Below are 16,612 nucleotides of genomic sequence, written 5' to 3'. Positions count from 1 at the left end.
CCATTCTCGGCGGCGCGGTTTCGTGGGTAGCCTGACAGCAAGCACTGGGTCTCTGGGATCTGGGATCCGGGGCCTCTAGCCGCTAAGCCATCGTCAGCAAGCCAGCTTAACCGCCTCACTTCCTCCGTGCCGCTTGATGTCTGCTCGCTCGCCCTCTCGCCCATTTTGACGGTTTCACCTGTTGCTGGGCAGCTCCATGGCCATGAATGCAACCCGTGGGTCGTCTAAACGCCAATTGTCCGAGGTGGACTTCGGCTATCCCCTGGGATTCGGGATGCGAGAGGGAGTCAGCCCGGGCTTGTGCTGGACATGATCCATATCTTTAGAGAATTCTGCGGATAGGTCAAAACGGGATGAATGGAGGCTTCGTCCAGGAACGCCAGCGAGTGAAACGGCGTGAGCGACCGAGGGCTGGTCTGGCCATTGACTCAACCAGGCACACCCCAGCTTGAATCCAACGATGTCATGAGTCTCGGCGGCAGCTCCATCGTCCAGCTCACTGCTTGTTGGTGGTTTTGGGCGGGATGGGATCCATAATCCATTCCCTTGAGAGACAGCCAACGCAGAGATCCAGACGGAGCTGCAGGCCCCTGTCCAAACACCCCTCTAAGCTGCCGCTATGCACCCCACCTCTTTATTTCTGGCATGATTCTGGTCATCACGACTGAGTCGTTGCGGGAGCAAAGAATTCGGGAGGCTGAGGAGGAATTAGAACCAAGAATATTGACAGTAAAGATGACCTCTATAATGATGGGTTGAGCAAAGTGAAGAAGGGGGAATAAGAACGCGAGTACGACGTTTGCCGAGGCGGGCCGTAGCGAGAGACAATCGTTTGTTTCTCGAGACTCCCCTGTCCCCATGAGTTGTTGTTGTTGTTGACAACTGCTGCTGCTGACGAATACAATCGCGACTTGCGAGGACCAATGCTTGTGGCTGGTGTCTAGGATGGACGATAAGGAGAGACGTCGTGTTGCGCAGTTGCTATAGGTGCTGGCAGACGTCGTTCGTTGCTGGATGGATGAAGTGCGAACTGGAGGGAGTTCCCCCACTGGCTCTGACCTCGCTGGTACCAATGCTCGCTGATGAATCGAGGCAGCCTGGAACGGAGTATCACGGCTGTCATGAGCGAGTAAGAGATAAGATCTCTGCGTCTCTCTGCGTGTGTTTCTGTTTTTGTGTCAGTGTATCCGTCATTGCCCTCGTCGACTTGACGTGGTTGCGGCATGGAGGTGCAGGACAGGCCGTGCAGTGCTGTGCTGGCTCCAGCGTTGAAGTCGCTTGACTGATCGTCCCGTGAGTTAGGTGCACCCCCTCCCTTCCTTCCTTCCCCCTTGCTTCCTGTGCTGGTGCTGTGTTGCAGCGTTGCGGTGCTGCTGGGTCGCACTTGCCCATTCTCGCACTCACACGCCCACAGCCTGAACCCACACGCCTGCCGCTTCCCCCATCTCACTCGCCGCACTTGCTGTGTCTGTGTTGACGAAACACGCGCGCACACACACGCAAATTTTCTCTCTCACTCTCCTTGTTGTTCTCTGAGTCTGGCGTGAACGTCTTGATGAGCAGACGACGGAGGCGTGCCTCGAGAATATTCTTGGTGATGTTAGTCATAGAGCTGCTGAGCTGGACTCAACGTGGCAGACAGGCCTCAAAGGCCACAGCGGACGTTAGCGGGCTCCAGGTGCTCTACCGGTACCGCTGGGCCATTCCTCTGCACCACGACAGTGGATAGGTAAGTTGTGGATAGTCCTTAGCGTAGGCATTGCATGGGTGGGCAGGATTGCTCACGCCCCCCCCACACCCCCCTCTGCCCTGAAATTACCACCACTTTTATTAAAAACAGACCATCCCATCCATCCCATGCCCATCGACTCTTCCCCTCCTCCCCTCCTTCTTCTTCCCTTCCCCCATGACAATTCGATACCTTGTCTTTTAAACATACTTCTTATTCCTCGTCTCAATCGTCTTGCTCTCGCTTCAAGTCGAGCATCGCTTATTATCTTGACCATCTCCAGCTTCATTCATCGGCATCGTCACTAGTGTCTCTACCATTACGCCCTAGTCTATGCCACAATCGTCACCGCCTTCTTCAACCATCTTCTCAGCTGCAGCAATATTTTACTCGCAACTCATCCAGCCTGCGCAGCTCTCACCTACTACGAACCCGGCAACTCTCCTATGTCTGCCGCTCGACTCAACAGAAGGGGACGTTAAAGCACCGCGTACGCGATTGCATATATCGTCGCCGCTGTCGACATTCTCACCACCCGCATCTGCGATTGCATAGACTCGCCGTCCCGTCCCGCCCTAGTGCGGCCATTCCTGGAGACTGACGACCCCCCTCTTTGATCAAACGCTTCCACAGGGCGACCAAACTCTGATCGCGCCACCCCGTGTTCCAACTCCACAATGTCATCGTCGAAGCATCACGTATGTTATGTTGAGGACGCAGAGGAGGATTCTGGCAGCTCTCACGTTGAGGGTATTGAGTCAACCCGTCGCTATGCCGTCTCGGAGGCTCCTGTCAGCTCCTCCTACAAGGAGCGTCCCAACACTGGCAAATCCCGTGGTGACAAGCGGTACTCCAACAACCGGAGATCCGACTCGTCGCCCAGTGATGGTTTAACCGACTCGGATGATTACCCTCGTCGAGAGGAACGCTCACGCCGAAACCCTGACCGTGAGGATCGCAACAAGGAACAACGTCGCAAGGAGCGGAAGCAGAAGGAAGCAGCCGTGCAACAGCAACGAAAGGTCCGCGCCGATACCAAACCACCCAAGGAACGCGAGCCCAAGCCTGTCAGGAAGCAGCGTCCCGCATCTCTCAGTCAGTCCCGGACCGAGCCTGTCGTTCAGCAATACCGCCGAGGCCATGTCGAAGATCCTTCGTGTTACGGCATCCAGCAGCCTGCCGTCACAGGCCGCCCCCGCGCTCAGACCCGTCCCAACAGCTACTATCCTGGCCAGGCCGGCACTCCTCCGATTGCCCACGCCGGCTGGCATCATGCTCAGCACTCTCAGCCGTCCTTCCCTACAGGCTCTTTCCCACCACCACCCGTCTATCCCGGAGCACCGTCTCCTTCTGTAGTCGGCGTGCCACCCTCGCCTGGTTCTCAGCATGGCGGTCCTGGGTTCTTCGACATGCCTTCGCAGGCTGCAAGTGCACACCTCAGGGGTCGCTTTGATCGACCTGCTTCGTCCATTGGCTTCCGCCAGCCACCACCACCGTCCGCCTTTGGATATCCGCCGGAGGAGCCCGAGGAGGAGCCCGATCCTCGCCTCATCAGACGTGCCTCTCGATCCAAGAAGCATCAGCAACAGCAACTTGAAGATGACCGCAGGGCTATGCCACCCCCTGCTGCCATCCCGCGACCCAAGTCGGCATTGCCGCCAACTACTCCGTTCCGGCCACCTCCTCAGCAGATGTTGTCTCGGCAGAAGCCCAGAACTCCTTCGCGGCCTCCGCCTACCACTCGTAGCCGTGTTGGGTTTGCTGATCACCGAGGTTTCGATGACGAGGATCTTGCAAGCAACGCCGATCTGTTCCAAGATATGTCTCCTGAGCCCAACTACAACCATCGCAGCCAAGCCTTGACCCGTACTCGACGTCCCTCTGTCGCCTATGAGCAGCCTGGTGTCGACATCATGCCTGCTCGGCGTCGCAGAGAGTCTTTCTATGGGTCCGGCCCTGACCGTGCCTTGGGCGGTGGAGGCGTGAGCCTTGAGGAGGACAAGTACATGGACGCCTTGCGGTACCAGGACGACATCAACGGTGGACCGGCTATGCCCCTGACTGCTGAGACCCTACGCAAGGCTAGCAACCCTCGCCTCACAGGCGGCAGCAGCCGCTCGACACGGAGCAGGAGCAGTGATAGCCGTGACGAGAGCGAGTACAAGCGAAGCAACACGACTGGTCTCACTCGGTCCTCATCCAGCGATACCGACAACCTCACCATCAAAGTCTCAGGCTCAGCCGTCGTGCGAGTGCCGGGTGCCGAGATCCAGTGCGCTGACGGAGGCGAGATCACCTTTACCAGCCGAAGTGGCGGCTCTCGTGTCGGTAGTGACCGGGCTAGCACCATCTACCAGATCGAGGACGTCAGAGCCCGGCCGGAACAGAAGGCTCTGCCTTACAGGGCTCGCGCCCCCAGTCAGTCAGACTCGCACCGCAACTACGCCCCAAGCCATGCTCCCTACGACCCGACATTTGCCCACGACGACTACATTTACTGATGATTGTTTGTGCTTATGAGAGATGATACGGTTGATGATATCAGCGTGCACTGTTTTGGATTTTGTTTTTGATCTATTTCTATTTTTCTCATTTCTATTTTTCCTCGTGCCTGGACTGTCACAGCAATCGGCAGTGTCCGCCTTTAATCTTGGCCGTCTCTGTGATGGGCCTCTGGCGGACATGGTGTGCTGTGCAGGTCCTCGGTTTCTCATTTGAGCATGGAACTTTTTGTTGAGCCTGTATCCCTATGGTTTTGTTTGTGGGTTGAAGCCCACTCATTGGCCTCATGGCAGGAAAAGTTGATACCCAAAAGCGGTGATGGTGGAAGTACATGGACGGTTGGCATGTTTCTAGGCCTCGTCCTCCTCCACCTCAGTTCGCATATACCAACAGCGCTTATTGAAGGCCGTCCTGTCTTGGAAATCACGTACACTCAAAGGGGTGTCCAAGTTTGGTTCGTGTATTGAAGGATACAAGGATGTCCTATCTATGGGGACGGAAGATTGTCACTTGACTGGAGCTTTACCGACACGTTTATTTGGCGGAAGGTTTGGGGCTTCCTAGTTCATCAAGATGGTCCCCTGTCCCCTGGATTGGACTGGGGTGAGTTTGGAAGTTTGCAGGCTCGCCGGGTTATTTCTTTGGTTTATTGCAGCCGGACTTGGATGCATCCCTGGGGGAAGCTATGTGATCCATAGTACCAGGTGTGGCTAGTGTATCGCATTGTTGAGCATGGCGCAAGAGGAGGAAGTTGACTTGGCTGGACCGCTTATTCCATCCGCGTCACCAGAACGATAGATTGTACGGGCAAAGGAGGTTCGCGCCTTCATCTGCTGCCCTGCAGAGAATAATCATTTGTTACGACTGGCATGACCTACGTTTCGCTTCTCTCTTCTGTTGTTCGCATCACGTGGGAATCTGACTTGAAGGTGTGAACGACAGATGGTCTGCTCAGACCAGTTCCCCTTCCCATGTCTGGTTCTCGGTTTGGGGTACAAAGGTTACGGATTACGGATAAAGGACTAAAAGGAGGCATGGGCTTGGGTAAAGGACATTAGTTTGCATGGACAGGATGGAGGCGACTGGAAAGGAATGTGATTTTCTCAAGCGTGGGTGGCCGCCATGGATTCCCGGGGTTAGGAATGTTTGATGTTAGCATGAAAGTTATATGTTTCGTTGCTCCTTGTCTCAGATACACAAGTCTTACGCACTTGACACACTAGCGATCTGATAATTGTCGTTGATTAATGCACTCTTCTTACAATGCATGAGAGTGATTAGGTTACAGCATTGATCTGTTGGGTCACCTTTTATCCACTGGTCTGTAAGACAGTTACCGATATATCACTCCCAGTCCCATGGTTCAGACTACATGCCGTCATGATCACGATATTGACAGGTCTCTTGGGCTTGCATCAGGGGCTGGACGGGACAGGGGAAGTCTCATGTTCCTGAAGCATGAACAGGGCCAACACTAAACAATGGGGCAAGATTGGGCACATTGATGAGTTTCCAGCCGGACAACATGAGGCTTGTCTCGTGAGTGACACATGTTTCAATGCCGATACAACATCTTTGATCCGTGGGTTGGGCCGGGGTCTCGTCTCGGGTCTCCGGGGATGGGAGCTTTGGAGGGTGCGCGCTTCAAAAAAAAGGGGTGGCTTCAGTAAAACCTATCTTTGGCAGGTGGTGTGGGCCCATTCCGGGCTGAAGTGGAGCGGAGAAGTCGTGGACTGCATTGATTGGACTGGATTGCTCGGGGAGGAGCGCAGTTCGTGGTTGCCGGGTCAGTGAGCGGATTATTTACTTCGACGTCATTTTCCAGAGCTCAAGATGGCTGATTTAGAGACACTTCGATGACCACAGAGCGGATGCAAGAGAGGAACCATTATTCAAACCATTCTTTTCGTGTATCGGGCCATTTATATTGATCGCAAAGCTTAAACTGTGCATTTTTGAAGTATTTTCGAGACTGTTGAGGTAAGTTGAACGTTGACTCGCCAGCCACCTCTTTGGGCACACCCCAGCCACGGGCTTTTCGGGCCTCGTTTCTGGGTTAACCAAGCACAAGCTCTCACACTTTGACTTGCGCGTCACTCTTTCTTTTCACTCCATTTCTCTCCAGAACCACACTCTCAACCAAACCACATCACGACACACAACGACAGCCACTATCGACTCAACAATTCCGTTCAGCTTGGACATTACGACAGCTGCACCTGGGCATATCGCATCACTTTTTGAGCTCGGCTGGGGCTCCAGCGACCTTAGGCCCAGCCCGAACACACATTTGTCTCCGACCGAGACCTTTGCATTCCATCAACAACAATCATCATGGCGCCCGCTCCCATCCGCATTCGTGCGGCCGAGGCTATATCCACCGTCTCGGGCCACCTCCTCGAGGCTTCCAAGGTGCTTCTCGCCCGCGACGACGACAAGAAGGATGACGACAAGAGCGATAGACATAAACCTACCGTCGACCCGGACTCGGGCTCTTTCGACCCTCACAATATCAGCAACGCCGGCTTCTTCTTTCTCTTTGCACTAATCGGTGTCGCCTTCGTCGCTGGTGGTATCTGGTTCTTCTTCTGGGCCAAGAACGGCGGCTTCCACTTCAGAGAAACAGATTGGGATGACTACAAGTCCACTGTTCTTCGCCGAACCGGCCCCAACGGCACAATCCTCTCCAACGCAACACGACCGACAAACCTGGGTGGCGGCAGTGTGTACAAGGACGTGGCAGATGACGACACCCACCTTGATCACAATGATGATGGTCAGACTGTCATTACTGAGGCCACTGGACTGAGCGGAATCACGGCGGGAGCGAGTGACATCTATTCGCGTGAGAAGCGACGTCGCAAGCAGGAGAAGCGTGATCGTGAGCGTGTCAAGAAGGGCAAGAAGCCCAAGCATCGCTTTGTTGGCGAGGACGGTGTCGAGGATGAGGATGCTGAGCGCTCTGCCAAGAAGGAACTTCGAAGCTACCGACATGAGAAGGCTGCTCGTGTGGGCGGTATCAACAAGGAAAGCGAAGGCTCGCAGTGGGATGGATCTACAAACCCTACCGAATCTAACGTCTCTACAACTCTCCTCTCTGACCGCCAGACTACACCTACAACTACACCTACCAAGCCCAGCGGTGGTATCCGCAAGGTCTACTCTGTCGCTGACCGCCGCGCCGACCGTGAGCAGGAGCGCATGCGGGCTGAGGCCCGACGTCTCCGTGAGGCTGGCCGAAATGCGCGCCGAGACTACAACTACCAGCGAGCTGAGAGCTACACCCGCGCCGAGAGCCAGGCTAGCGAGAGTCTTTTGGATGGATCGCAGGTGACTCGCACAACTGGTGACTCGGGTAGCGACCTCGGCACCAAGAGCTACCACCACCCCATGCCTGAGCTCCGAGAGCTGGAGAGGGAGAGGGCCAGGGAGGAGCGCCGTGCCCGCAGGGCGGAACGTGGATACCGACGCAGCCGACAGGAGGAGGTTGACTAAATGAAGGGAGGTTTAAAGAAGGTTAATTTGGGCATTTTTTGTTTTTATTGCACACGACGAGGAAGCATCATGTTGTGTATGATTGTAAGAAATGGGTCACGGACGGCTTGCTTTACGGATACAGAGGTCATCATCATTCATGTCTTGAGATTGTTAGCATTTGAGATAGGCAATGCAGTAAATGAATAAAGGCGTTGGGATTAGATGTGTTTGCGAGTGAACTTGATCCAGTGATATATGGACTATGTATGTATAGAGTATGAGTATCGTGTTTGTGCCTTGTTGATAGGTGGTGACAACTCACCCGGACCCTCGGCCGCATGTAGTTGCCCGTACATGACTTATTTTAGCAAGACCCGAACCCAACAAACCCCTTGAATATCATGTCTAGCTCCAATAGATTCATTGTGTTACGGGTTTCTCTCCCTGCGACCAACATGCAGGACGCGCGCATCAATCCCATCCCTGACAGTCCCTTGTTGCTCCGACAAAGTTTCTCATGTCTCACCTGTTTACATTGAAGATTGCAGCTGTCTCAGCGGGCTCTAATTGAGATGTGCAACAAAAATCCCCATCATCATGCAAAGTGAAGCGCGTATCGCCAGAAGGAAAAGCTGAAAATAGTTATGCGGCGCTAGCTTGGAAAAGATGAAACCTGGGGCGCCTCAGCTGGAGCGTGTAGCCGCCGGGCCGAGAGGGAACGACGGCCAGTTGTTTATTTTGTTTGCTGTGGTGTGTAAGGGGATGATGTTGCAGGATGCAGAGCGAGCTTATTGTTAATATTGCAAGGGGGAAAGTATTGTAAAGGGGGAATTAATATTGGAGGTTTTGTTGGTGTTGGTGGTTTATGTGAATGACGACGTCACGGGTTTTTGTTCCATGTCACGCCCTGCCTCATTCAGGCTTTTTCAAATGCCCCTTCCCCTTCCAGGATCCCGTCTTTCAAATCGAAAGAAGGGGTCGCTTAGCCAATCCTTGACCGAGTGGTCCCCCGTCCAAGGACCAGCCACTTTGATCGTCCTGCTCAGCCTTGGGGCGATCCGGACATTTCGGGCGCACGTAGGAAGAAATACCTAGATCCCCCACATGAAGCGTTAAGATTTATGCATCTGAATGTAGGCTGACGCTAACATGATGCAAAGTACCTCCCTGCCCGCTCCCGCCGGTTCCGTCAGAAACCCCTCCAGAGGGACTGCGGGCGGGTCCCATCTTCGCCGGAAGCCCAAGAAAAGCCACTGGCCGCATCCGCTATCCACTGGAGTCGGGTTCCACTGACAGGAACCGTCCACCCACTGGAATCGTCACCACCGGCGTCAGCATCAGCAAGGGCCCGGTCAGCGGCCGGGACGAACGAGGTTTTGCTGACAGGCACAACAACAGGCACAACAGAGGTTTATTTTGTGTCTTACTTGGTCAACATACTCATCTTTATCAATCAACACCTTCTACTTCTATTCCCCTTCCTTCCGTCCATCTAACCATCACTGTCGTGTGCCTAGGCCCCTGCCTGTTCCAAGGACTTTCCTATCTGTGAGGTGTGGCGACATCGCGTGGGCCAAGGCCCGAGCCTCCATCCTCCTCCTCCTCCTCCTCCTCCGGGCTTCTTCTGCTTCTCCTCCACATCCAGATCCCACCAACCAACCACCAACCACCCTCTCTCCCATCGCCTCTCGTCATTTCTCCTCCTTCCCTTCCTCACCTTTCTCGTACTTTGTTTTTCCTCGCCTCGACCATCATTTTATTCTCCTTTTTCGGCGCTTCCTTTTTCCTCTTGCGTTTCTCGTTGCGACCAGCGTCTCCCTCCCTCGCCGCGCGATTGATTCTTGGATGCACCATTCGCGGCGGTGACGCCGTCCGCCAAGAGTCGTGACTTGATTGTTCTCCCGTATCCGACCGGCCGACCGATTGCCCCGACGAATACGATACGACTCGAAGCAAACGCACGCAATTCCTCGTCCTTTCAACAAATCAACCTAGAGAAAAGAGAGACCTCTTTTCCCTCCGACGGAAGCCCATCATGGGGTTATCTTCCTCCCCCTCGTCAGCCTTTACAGGCGTCGTCATCGGCCTCGTGTCATCATTTGGCTCCATCGTCCTTATCGCCCTCGTCATCTTCATCTTCTGGGTTTCGGGCTGCGCAAGCACTGGTCGTATCATACTCGATCGCCTCGGTCGACCCGGCGAGTATGATGATGAGCAAGCATTCGCGCGTGATGAGGCTGAGGCCCTCGAGGTCATGGATGACATGGCTCGCCAGGAGTATCTACGAGCAAAGGGTAGGTCGCTGGGTTCTCTGCCCTCTCCGGGGCCTTGCACGTCCCCTCAAACGCTATCTCTTACTGACGCGTGTACGCCGCACCAGCCTGGGTTACTGCCAACACTCCAGAGTCTGCGCAGACAGACATCTCGTTATCGCAATATCTCGCCATCCAGGAAAAGGGCGTCTCCGCCTGGGAGTTTGAGCCTGAGCTCGAGATCGCCAACTGCTTTGTCGAAGCCCGCACTGAGATTGAGTTTTTTGATTCGGAATGCACCGTCATGAGCAATCTCCCCGTCCCAAAGCAAAACGACGTCTACTACTGGGAGGCCAAGATATACGAGAAGCCCGAGACCACCCTCCTCAGCATCGGCATGGCCACCAAGCCTTATCCTCTCTTCCGGTTACCTGGTGAGTGCCTGTCATACCTCTTGTCCTCCTCATGCCGCCGTCACCTGCTTACTCTCGTTTCCCAGGATACCACAAGTACTCGGTTGGGTACCAGTCTACCGGAACCCGTCGCTACAACCAGCCCTTTGGCGCGACTCCCTACGGTCCCCAGCTGGTGCAGGGCGACGTCGTCGGTGTGGGCTACCGCCCTCGAACAGGTGCCATTTTCTTTACTCGCAACGGCAAGAAGCTCGAGGAGGTGGTTCACGGTCTCAAGTCGCAGAACTTCTTCCCCGCTATTGGCGCCAACGGTCCTGCTATGATCCACGTCAACTTTGGTCAGGCCGGTTTCGTCTTTATCGAGGCCAATGTCAAGAAATGGGGTCTGGCTCCCGCCACCGGTAGCCTCGCGCCGCCGCCGCCGTACGGATCTGAGCAGGGTAGTATTCTGTTGGAAACGGGCACCGACAGCGGCGCCACATATCCTCAAGGTCGACAACATAGCCACTCGGTCACAGCATGCTCCTATAACACACGCCCTCCTACAAGCAACCTGAACCCCCAGCACGGGAGAACACGAAGTGGCAACTTCCGCGTTCTTCCCCCGACGAGCCCCGGACCAGGCAGGAGTTCAACCGATATCTCACTGGCGCACTTTGTACCCAACGAAGAGAACGGCGAAGGCAGCAACCCCGGACCTCAGCACGAGACCCACGATCACAACCCCCTCCACCTACATCTTGAAGACGCAACGAACCCCCCACCCGAATATCAGAGCCCCGACCATTCCGGCAGTGAAGACGGTCGCCGATATAGCACAGACAGTGAGGAGAACACTCCTTTGATCCGAGTTATGAATCGAAGCAGGGGCAACTCTGCTGCCACTGTGATTCCCCCACGACAATATACCAACGATCGAAACCCGCCAGTTCCGAGCTACAGCGATGCCTTACGACAAGGTGCTGGCCGTGACAGAAGCGATAGTGCGCGGTTACCCCAGCGAGATCGACCGTCATCCAATAGGCCTCGAAGCAGTACGTCTGCTTGAGTGTGAGGGTGACGCTGGTGATCCCGATGCGACTGGATATCGCTGGCTGAAACGGCAGCCGTAGCAACATTGAAGATGAAACGATGATGCCCGGGAAGAGAGAGATTGGCATCAACGACCATGACACCGGAGTTGACAGGAACAAATCACCATACACGATCCATTTCAATCCTTTTTTTTTGCAGAGGCGCCTGGGAGTTTTTAGCATCGGTGAACACACGGCATGGGAGAGTCTTCCATAGCCGTTTAAACGCCCTTTTTCTTTTTTTTTGTATTTTGTTAGACGGAGGAAACTTGGTCCCGTCTTGGGAAGCTCGGCTGGATACGAACAAACACTTATTTGGGCCTGAACGGGAATAGTGATACCAACAAACAACAACAACCTGACGGACTTGCGCGCGCTCATTTTTTTCTTGTCACGGTTTCTGCTTTTTTTTTTTTTTGCGCCGCCCTCTTGTCTCATTTTCCCCCTTCGGTTTCTAACTATAGGACCGCTTCAAGGGGATGGCTAGGTGTCTGGATGAGGAGTTGTTTCGCTGCTGGCTTTCTGGTGGTGGTGTTGGTTCTGACGCCTTGGATGTGGTGCGTTTGTGTACCAACAGAAGGAAAGAGACGGAGTTGATGGGGTCTGAATTAGCCACGGCTTGAATACAAACTCACCTATCCTACCGCAATCTCTGGTTGCTTTATTGTGATAACGACTGTCTAGTAAAAAGCCTATGAAGTGGATTGTCTTGACCAAGGTTCACAAGGTTTCTTATGGTCTCTCCTTAGCATCGCCGAACCCGCAACATTATCGCTACACCTTCATCCCAAGACGGGACGATAAGACATGCCGGCAACCCAGTAGCTTGCCCCTTGTCAGACTTTTGGATAATTCCATACAAGAGGAAAGTCTTTCGTCCCAAGTCAGAGAGCATGGCCGGTCACAATCATCTCGCACAACCTGTCACCAAAGTCCAAGCCACTTCACCTCGACATGTCTGATACAACGCTCTACCTCATGGAGGCGTGAGCATTGTGCTCACTTTAAAGTTCGAGGTACGACCATGACCCCTCAGCCCAGGTACAAGGCAGTGTCAAGAGGGCGTCACCAAGGCTCTACCCCACCTCCAACCGTCTTCCATTCACACATGTCACTCAGGGTCACTTCATCAGGCTTCATCAGGAACAATTTTGTGGCGCGCAATCAGTCGATCGTCAATTAATCTCCCGGCAGATCGTCCTCGAACCGCCATCAGACTTCCAAGTCTTCCTCAGCAGTTCAAAATTCCAGGCGCTAGAAAAAAAAGCAATGCAACAACAGTCTATCCTTATCCTCGCGTGATATCTCTCGCGTATGTCATCCTCCTCGTTCCAAAGCATACATATATCCCATGGCATCTTTCGTAGAGCCAATTGGTCCCAACATCCGAAATCAGATAAAATCATTGCAAAAAACATCAAAAATATGCTTCTGTCCCGTAGTATCCCTTCGCTGCCGTCAACTCTGCGAAGAGTCAAATCCGGCGCGGCAAAACAAAGCATAATCCAAAAAAAATCAAGCAATATCAGTAAACGCAAAACATTATCAAGTGCGCCGAGCAAATGCTTTCCCATATCAAATCAAAGCAAAACAAAAAACTCCCATCAACACCAAGCTTTTTGAGCGCGTTTAAAAACACAAACAACAGTCGCTATGCATTTTGGATACGGTGCTTCCGTCACCGTTGGCGGAGTCCGTAAGGAGTGAATTCTATAACCGATGAAGTCGTCATTAAGTCGTCAGGAAGGAGTGTCTATCGGGTATCATTGGTGGTGGTGTTCAAGAAGGAGTGTCGTTTCTTTGCTGGGTATCGTAAGGACCGTGAAATAGGTAGTGGTACAGCACATGATAGTGCGATTTTCGTTCGTTGTAGGGAGCGTAATCTAATCTTGTGTCTCAAGGAGCGTCGTAAGGATCTCTCAAGAAAATCCAGTTGGTTGTGGTTGTGGTAGCGAGCGTCGAAGGAACGTGGTATACATGGCGTCTGCGTCGATTTCGAAAAAGCAGCGAGCGGGATCAAACATAAAGTCAAAACAAAATCGACGGCGAATTGGTTGAAGCGATTGGAGAGAGAATTGGATGGTCAGCCGAGAAACATCAAGTCGCTCGGCGTCGGGCGTTGTCTTCGTAGCTGTGCATCAGGGGGGCCTGCACAAGGGGCGACGGCGGGTGCGGAGCCGAAGACATCGAAGAGGTGTGGCGGTGTCGGGGGAGCGGCGTGCTCGAGTTGACAGGAGACTCGGGGAGTGGAAGCATGCCGAACTGATCCGAGCTGAGGTACGGAGACGGAGCGCTCGTCAGCGAGGCCATGTAGGGAGATGGGTCCTCCGGAGGCGGGTATGTTGGTGTGGTGTTCATCCTGGGTGGAAACGGTCAATCCCCTATTCTTATTCGCGCAAAAGACCCGGTGGCCGCCTCGAGGAGCCTAAATCCACACGGTCTGGACAGGAGTGACGAACCCGACGCCATAGTTGTGAGGAGAATCGTGCATCGTGGGAGGCCCGCCTTGCAGGGCGTTCATGTCCCAGGTGCTGTATTCCTCGGTATCGCTGTACGCAACGGAACCCTCAAAGGTGGACGAAGCTGGACTGTAGGCTCCCGTGTACGCTGGAGACGGAACATTGAGGTACTGCTGCGCTGGGTACGGCGACGAGAGAACCAGAGGGCTCACCGACGACGGTGGTGGTCCAGACGCATTGAGCATTGGCATCTCCTCAGTGCTGTAGCTGAAGGCAGGGTTCCCATACAGGTACTCGTTGCTCGGCATCTCCTCTTGAACAGTGAAGTTGGGAGGGTTGAACTGCGGGAACGACGGAGTCCTCTCCGGGTGCAGCCAGCCCATTCGTGATCGGAACTCACTGATAGTGTCAATGGGGAACTCCATGAGCGTGAGAGGCGTCTGGAGTTCGCCCCTGGCACCAGAGACATTGATGGACATGAGACGCCGAGCAATTTCCTCAACAGGAGAGATGGACAGACTGCCAAAGTAGGCAGCACCAATCTCAGGGAAGAGTCGCTCCATGAGGAGGGCCACAGTGTACAGATGAGCAATGACGACCAGCGAGTTGGGAGAGCCATGGTAGTTCTGCAGATAGTTCACGGGCATCCAGAAGAGCCAGGTCCGAAGCGGCCGGAGCCTCTCAAACTGCTGGGCAATCGAGAGCGTGGGGCTGATCTTGCGAGAACCACGGAGGAAGCCAATGAGATGCTGGATCTGAGTGGTGTCCTCCTTGTGGTGCTTGAGATGAGCCTCCACCTTTTGAACCTGCTCGAGCGTGCGCTGGAAAGCCTCAAGATCCTCGGGTCGCGGCTGGCTGGGACGATGGTCCTGTCCAGGGGAGGGCGGAGCCGTGGGAAAGGTGCTGCTCTCGGCGATGAAGTCTCCAAACTGGGATTCGTGTTTCCAAGCGTCCATTGCGTCGATCACCTGCAAGCAAGTCAGAGCTGTTTCGGGTTATTTTGAGGTTTTGTTACTCACCGAGGAGGTGCCCTGCATCAGCTGTGTCCAGCTGCGCCTAATCATGGTGTGAGCCGCCGTCACAAACTGCAGGATCTACAATACTTACCAGTCGGTGGCTTGCCAGGAGAGCACAAGAGACGCAGCCAAGATGGCGTCGGACGTCTCTCGAGAAAAGGAGCCAATGGCCTCCTGCAGACCCTTGAGAGCAATGCCTCGATGTTCATATGCCAGGCTGCCGACCAGAGGGCAGTCGGTGAGGAAAGCAATATGCATGGCGGAAAAGGCGAGCAGCGCATGCATCACGTAGGGGGTTGTGGCGCCGATTCGGAGGAGACTAGACCAATGTTAGCATCCATCAACGCATGATCCAGATCTGTGCGACCTACGTTGGGATGTGGCGAGTCCAGAGGGTGAAGTTATTCGCATCGATGGTGGCCAGCTGGTAGTACAGAGTGGCGACGTGGTAAATCAATCGGAGGTCTTCGAGCGAATAGAGATGAGGCATGGGAGCCGGATACAGACCAAGGCTCGGGAGCGGGAAGATTCCCGTCCTCTGCCACTCGGCGATGGCGGCTTCGATCTGGGGCGTCCACATGAGGTCGGGCTTGTCGGGAGTGGTAGATCGCTCAGCATCGGGAACCTGCACATCGTTGTACGGGCATCGGATCTTGTGCTTGGTGCAGTTGCGACTACGGTATGATCAGCAAGGGAGGCTGCATCGAGATGCCGTTTTTGAACCAACTCACCATTGAGGGAAGTTCTCGTCACAGCGGATGTGTCGGCGTTTGCTGCAGAGAAGCCGTTAGGGTGAAACTGTGCAGAACCATATTTCCACATCAATGAAGCTTACCAGGTGTCACAGCCCTTGCGGGACTTGGTGTGGCTGCGGCGAGGAGGACCACCACCGGGACCAGCCATTGTGAAAGTGATAAAGGTGAAAGTGTAGCGAAAGACCTGTCGAGGTTGTAAGAAACAACACGGTCACTCAAAATGGGAGTCAAGAGACGTACGCGGTGTCCACAAAGGCAAGCCTGTGGACGGGTAGCGAGCGTTGGAGAGACAAGGGCGCAATTGGCGATCTACCCAGTCAAGTTGCTTCTGGAAACCGACTTGAGGCAATCAAGTCAAGGGTATTCCGGAGAAGAGATCTGCGAAGATCGACACACTCAGGGAAGAATGGACAGCAGTTCGAGAGCTGGTGGACTTGATGAGCTGGGCTCAGGTGCAAGTCAAGGAACCAGGCTGATACGGAAGCAATTCCAAGTTTCTAGCGTGACTGGAATGCTCGAGGAGCTCTACGAAGCTGCGGCGATCTCGGCTAGATGAGCTGGATAGGGAATCTCAAAAAACTCGGTATCGTAGTCTGTCAGGTTGCCCGTGTCCAAGTCTTCCTTCTTGTCCGTGATTGGTGGTAGCGATCGAATGGTTGGTGGTTTTGTTTGATTTTCTTTCCTTTTCAAGACAGCTTGATGCGGATTCAGGGAAGCGAGCGTAGATATGCAGAGACAAAGATATCAACTACACGCGGGGCCGAGGGCGAGTGCGAGCCGGGGGTGATGAGGGCTGCAGATTTTGGAGAGCTCGTATTACTTGGAGATGAGACGGCAATCCGTTTGGCAGGTCAAGTTCGGGGCCAGGGTGTGCGTTTTAGCGTGGTTCTTGTCCTTATCTGGTCGATTGGTCTTTGCCCAGAGCGATTGTTCCTT

General features: G+C 54.2%; 4 protein-coding genes across 4 annotated transcripts; 3 read left to right on the top strand and 1 right to left on the bottom strand.

Moving 5' to 3' along the window:
* Positions 1-2,406: 2,406 nt before the first annotated feature.
* Positions 2,407-4,230, top strand: NECHADRAFT_85874 (uncharacterized protein; the record flags this gene model as incomplete). Its single annotated transcript, XM_003047704.1, has 1 exon — positions 2,407-4,230. The coding sequence occupies one exon, from the start codon at positions 2,407-2,409 to the stop codon at positions 4,228-4,230; it is 1,824 nt and encodes a 607-aa protein (XP_003047750.1).
* A 2,359-nt stretch (positions 4,231-6,589) lies between these two features.
* Positions 6,590-7,717, top strand: NECHADRAFT_26055 (uncharacterized protein; the record flags this gene model as incomplete). Its single annotated transcript, XM_003047703.1, has 1 exon — positions 6,590-7,717. A coding segment is annotated over one exon (1,128 nt), but the record flags the coding sequence as incomplete, so codon positions are not given.
* A 1,745-nt stretch (positions 7,718-9,462) lies between these two features.
* NECHADRAFT_105519 (uncharacterized protein) lies at positions 9,463-12,093 on the top strand. Its single transcript, XM_003047702.1, has 4 exons — positions 9,463-10,002; positions 10,089-10,394; positions 10,460-11,407; positions 11,480-12,093. The coding sequence occupies exons 1-4, from the start codon at positions 9,744-9,746 to the stop codon at positions 11,506-11,508; spliced, it is 1,542 nt and encodes a 513-aa protein (XP_003047748.1). The 5' UTR covers positions 9,463-9,743; the 3' UTR covers positions 11,509-12,093.
* Positions 12,094-13,871: 1,778 nt separating this feature from the next.
* Positions 13,872-15,824, bottom strand: NECHADRAFT_72439 (uncharacterized protein; the record flags this gene model as incomplete). The annotated part of the gene is made up of 6 exons (XM_003047530.1): positions 13,872-14,873; positions 14,925-14,961; positions 15,013-15,240; positions 15,293-15,595; positions 15,653-15,694; positions 15,757-15,824. 6 exons carry the CDS (start codon positions 15,822-15,824, stop codon positions 13,872-13,874), a joined length of 1,680 nt encoding a protein of 559 aa, XP_003047576.1.
* Positions 15,825-16,612: the final 788 nt, after the last annotated feature.

Source organism: Fusarium vanettenii (assembly GCF_000151355.1).
Source record: "Fusarium vanettenii 77-13-4 chromosome 10 genomic scaffold NECHAsca_14_chr10_3_0, whole genome shotgun sequence".
Lineage (NCBI taxonomy): Eukaryota > Fungi > Ascomycota > Sordariomycetes > Hypocreales > Nectriaceae > Fusarium > Fusarium vanettenii.
Note: the sequence above shows the minus strand (reverse complement) of the source record. Positions and strands in the feature narration are given on the sequence as shown.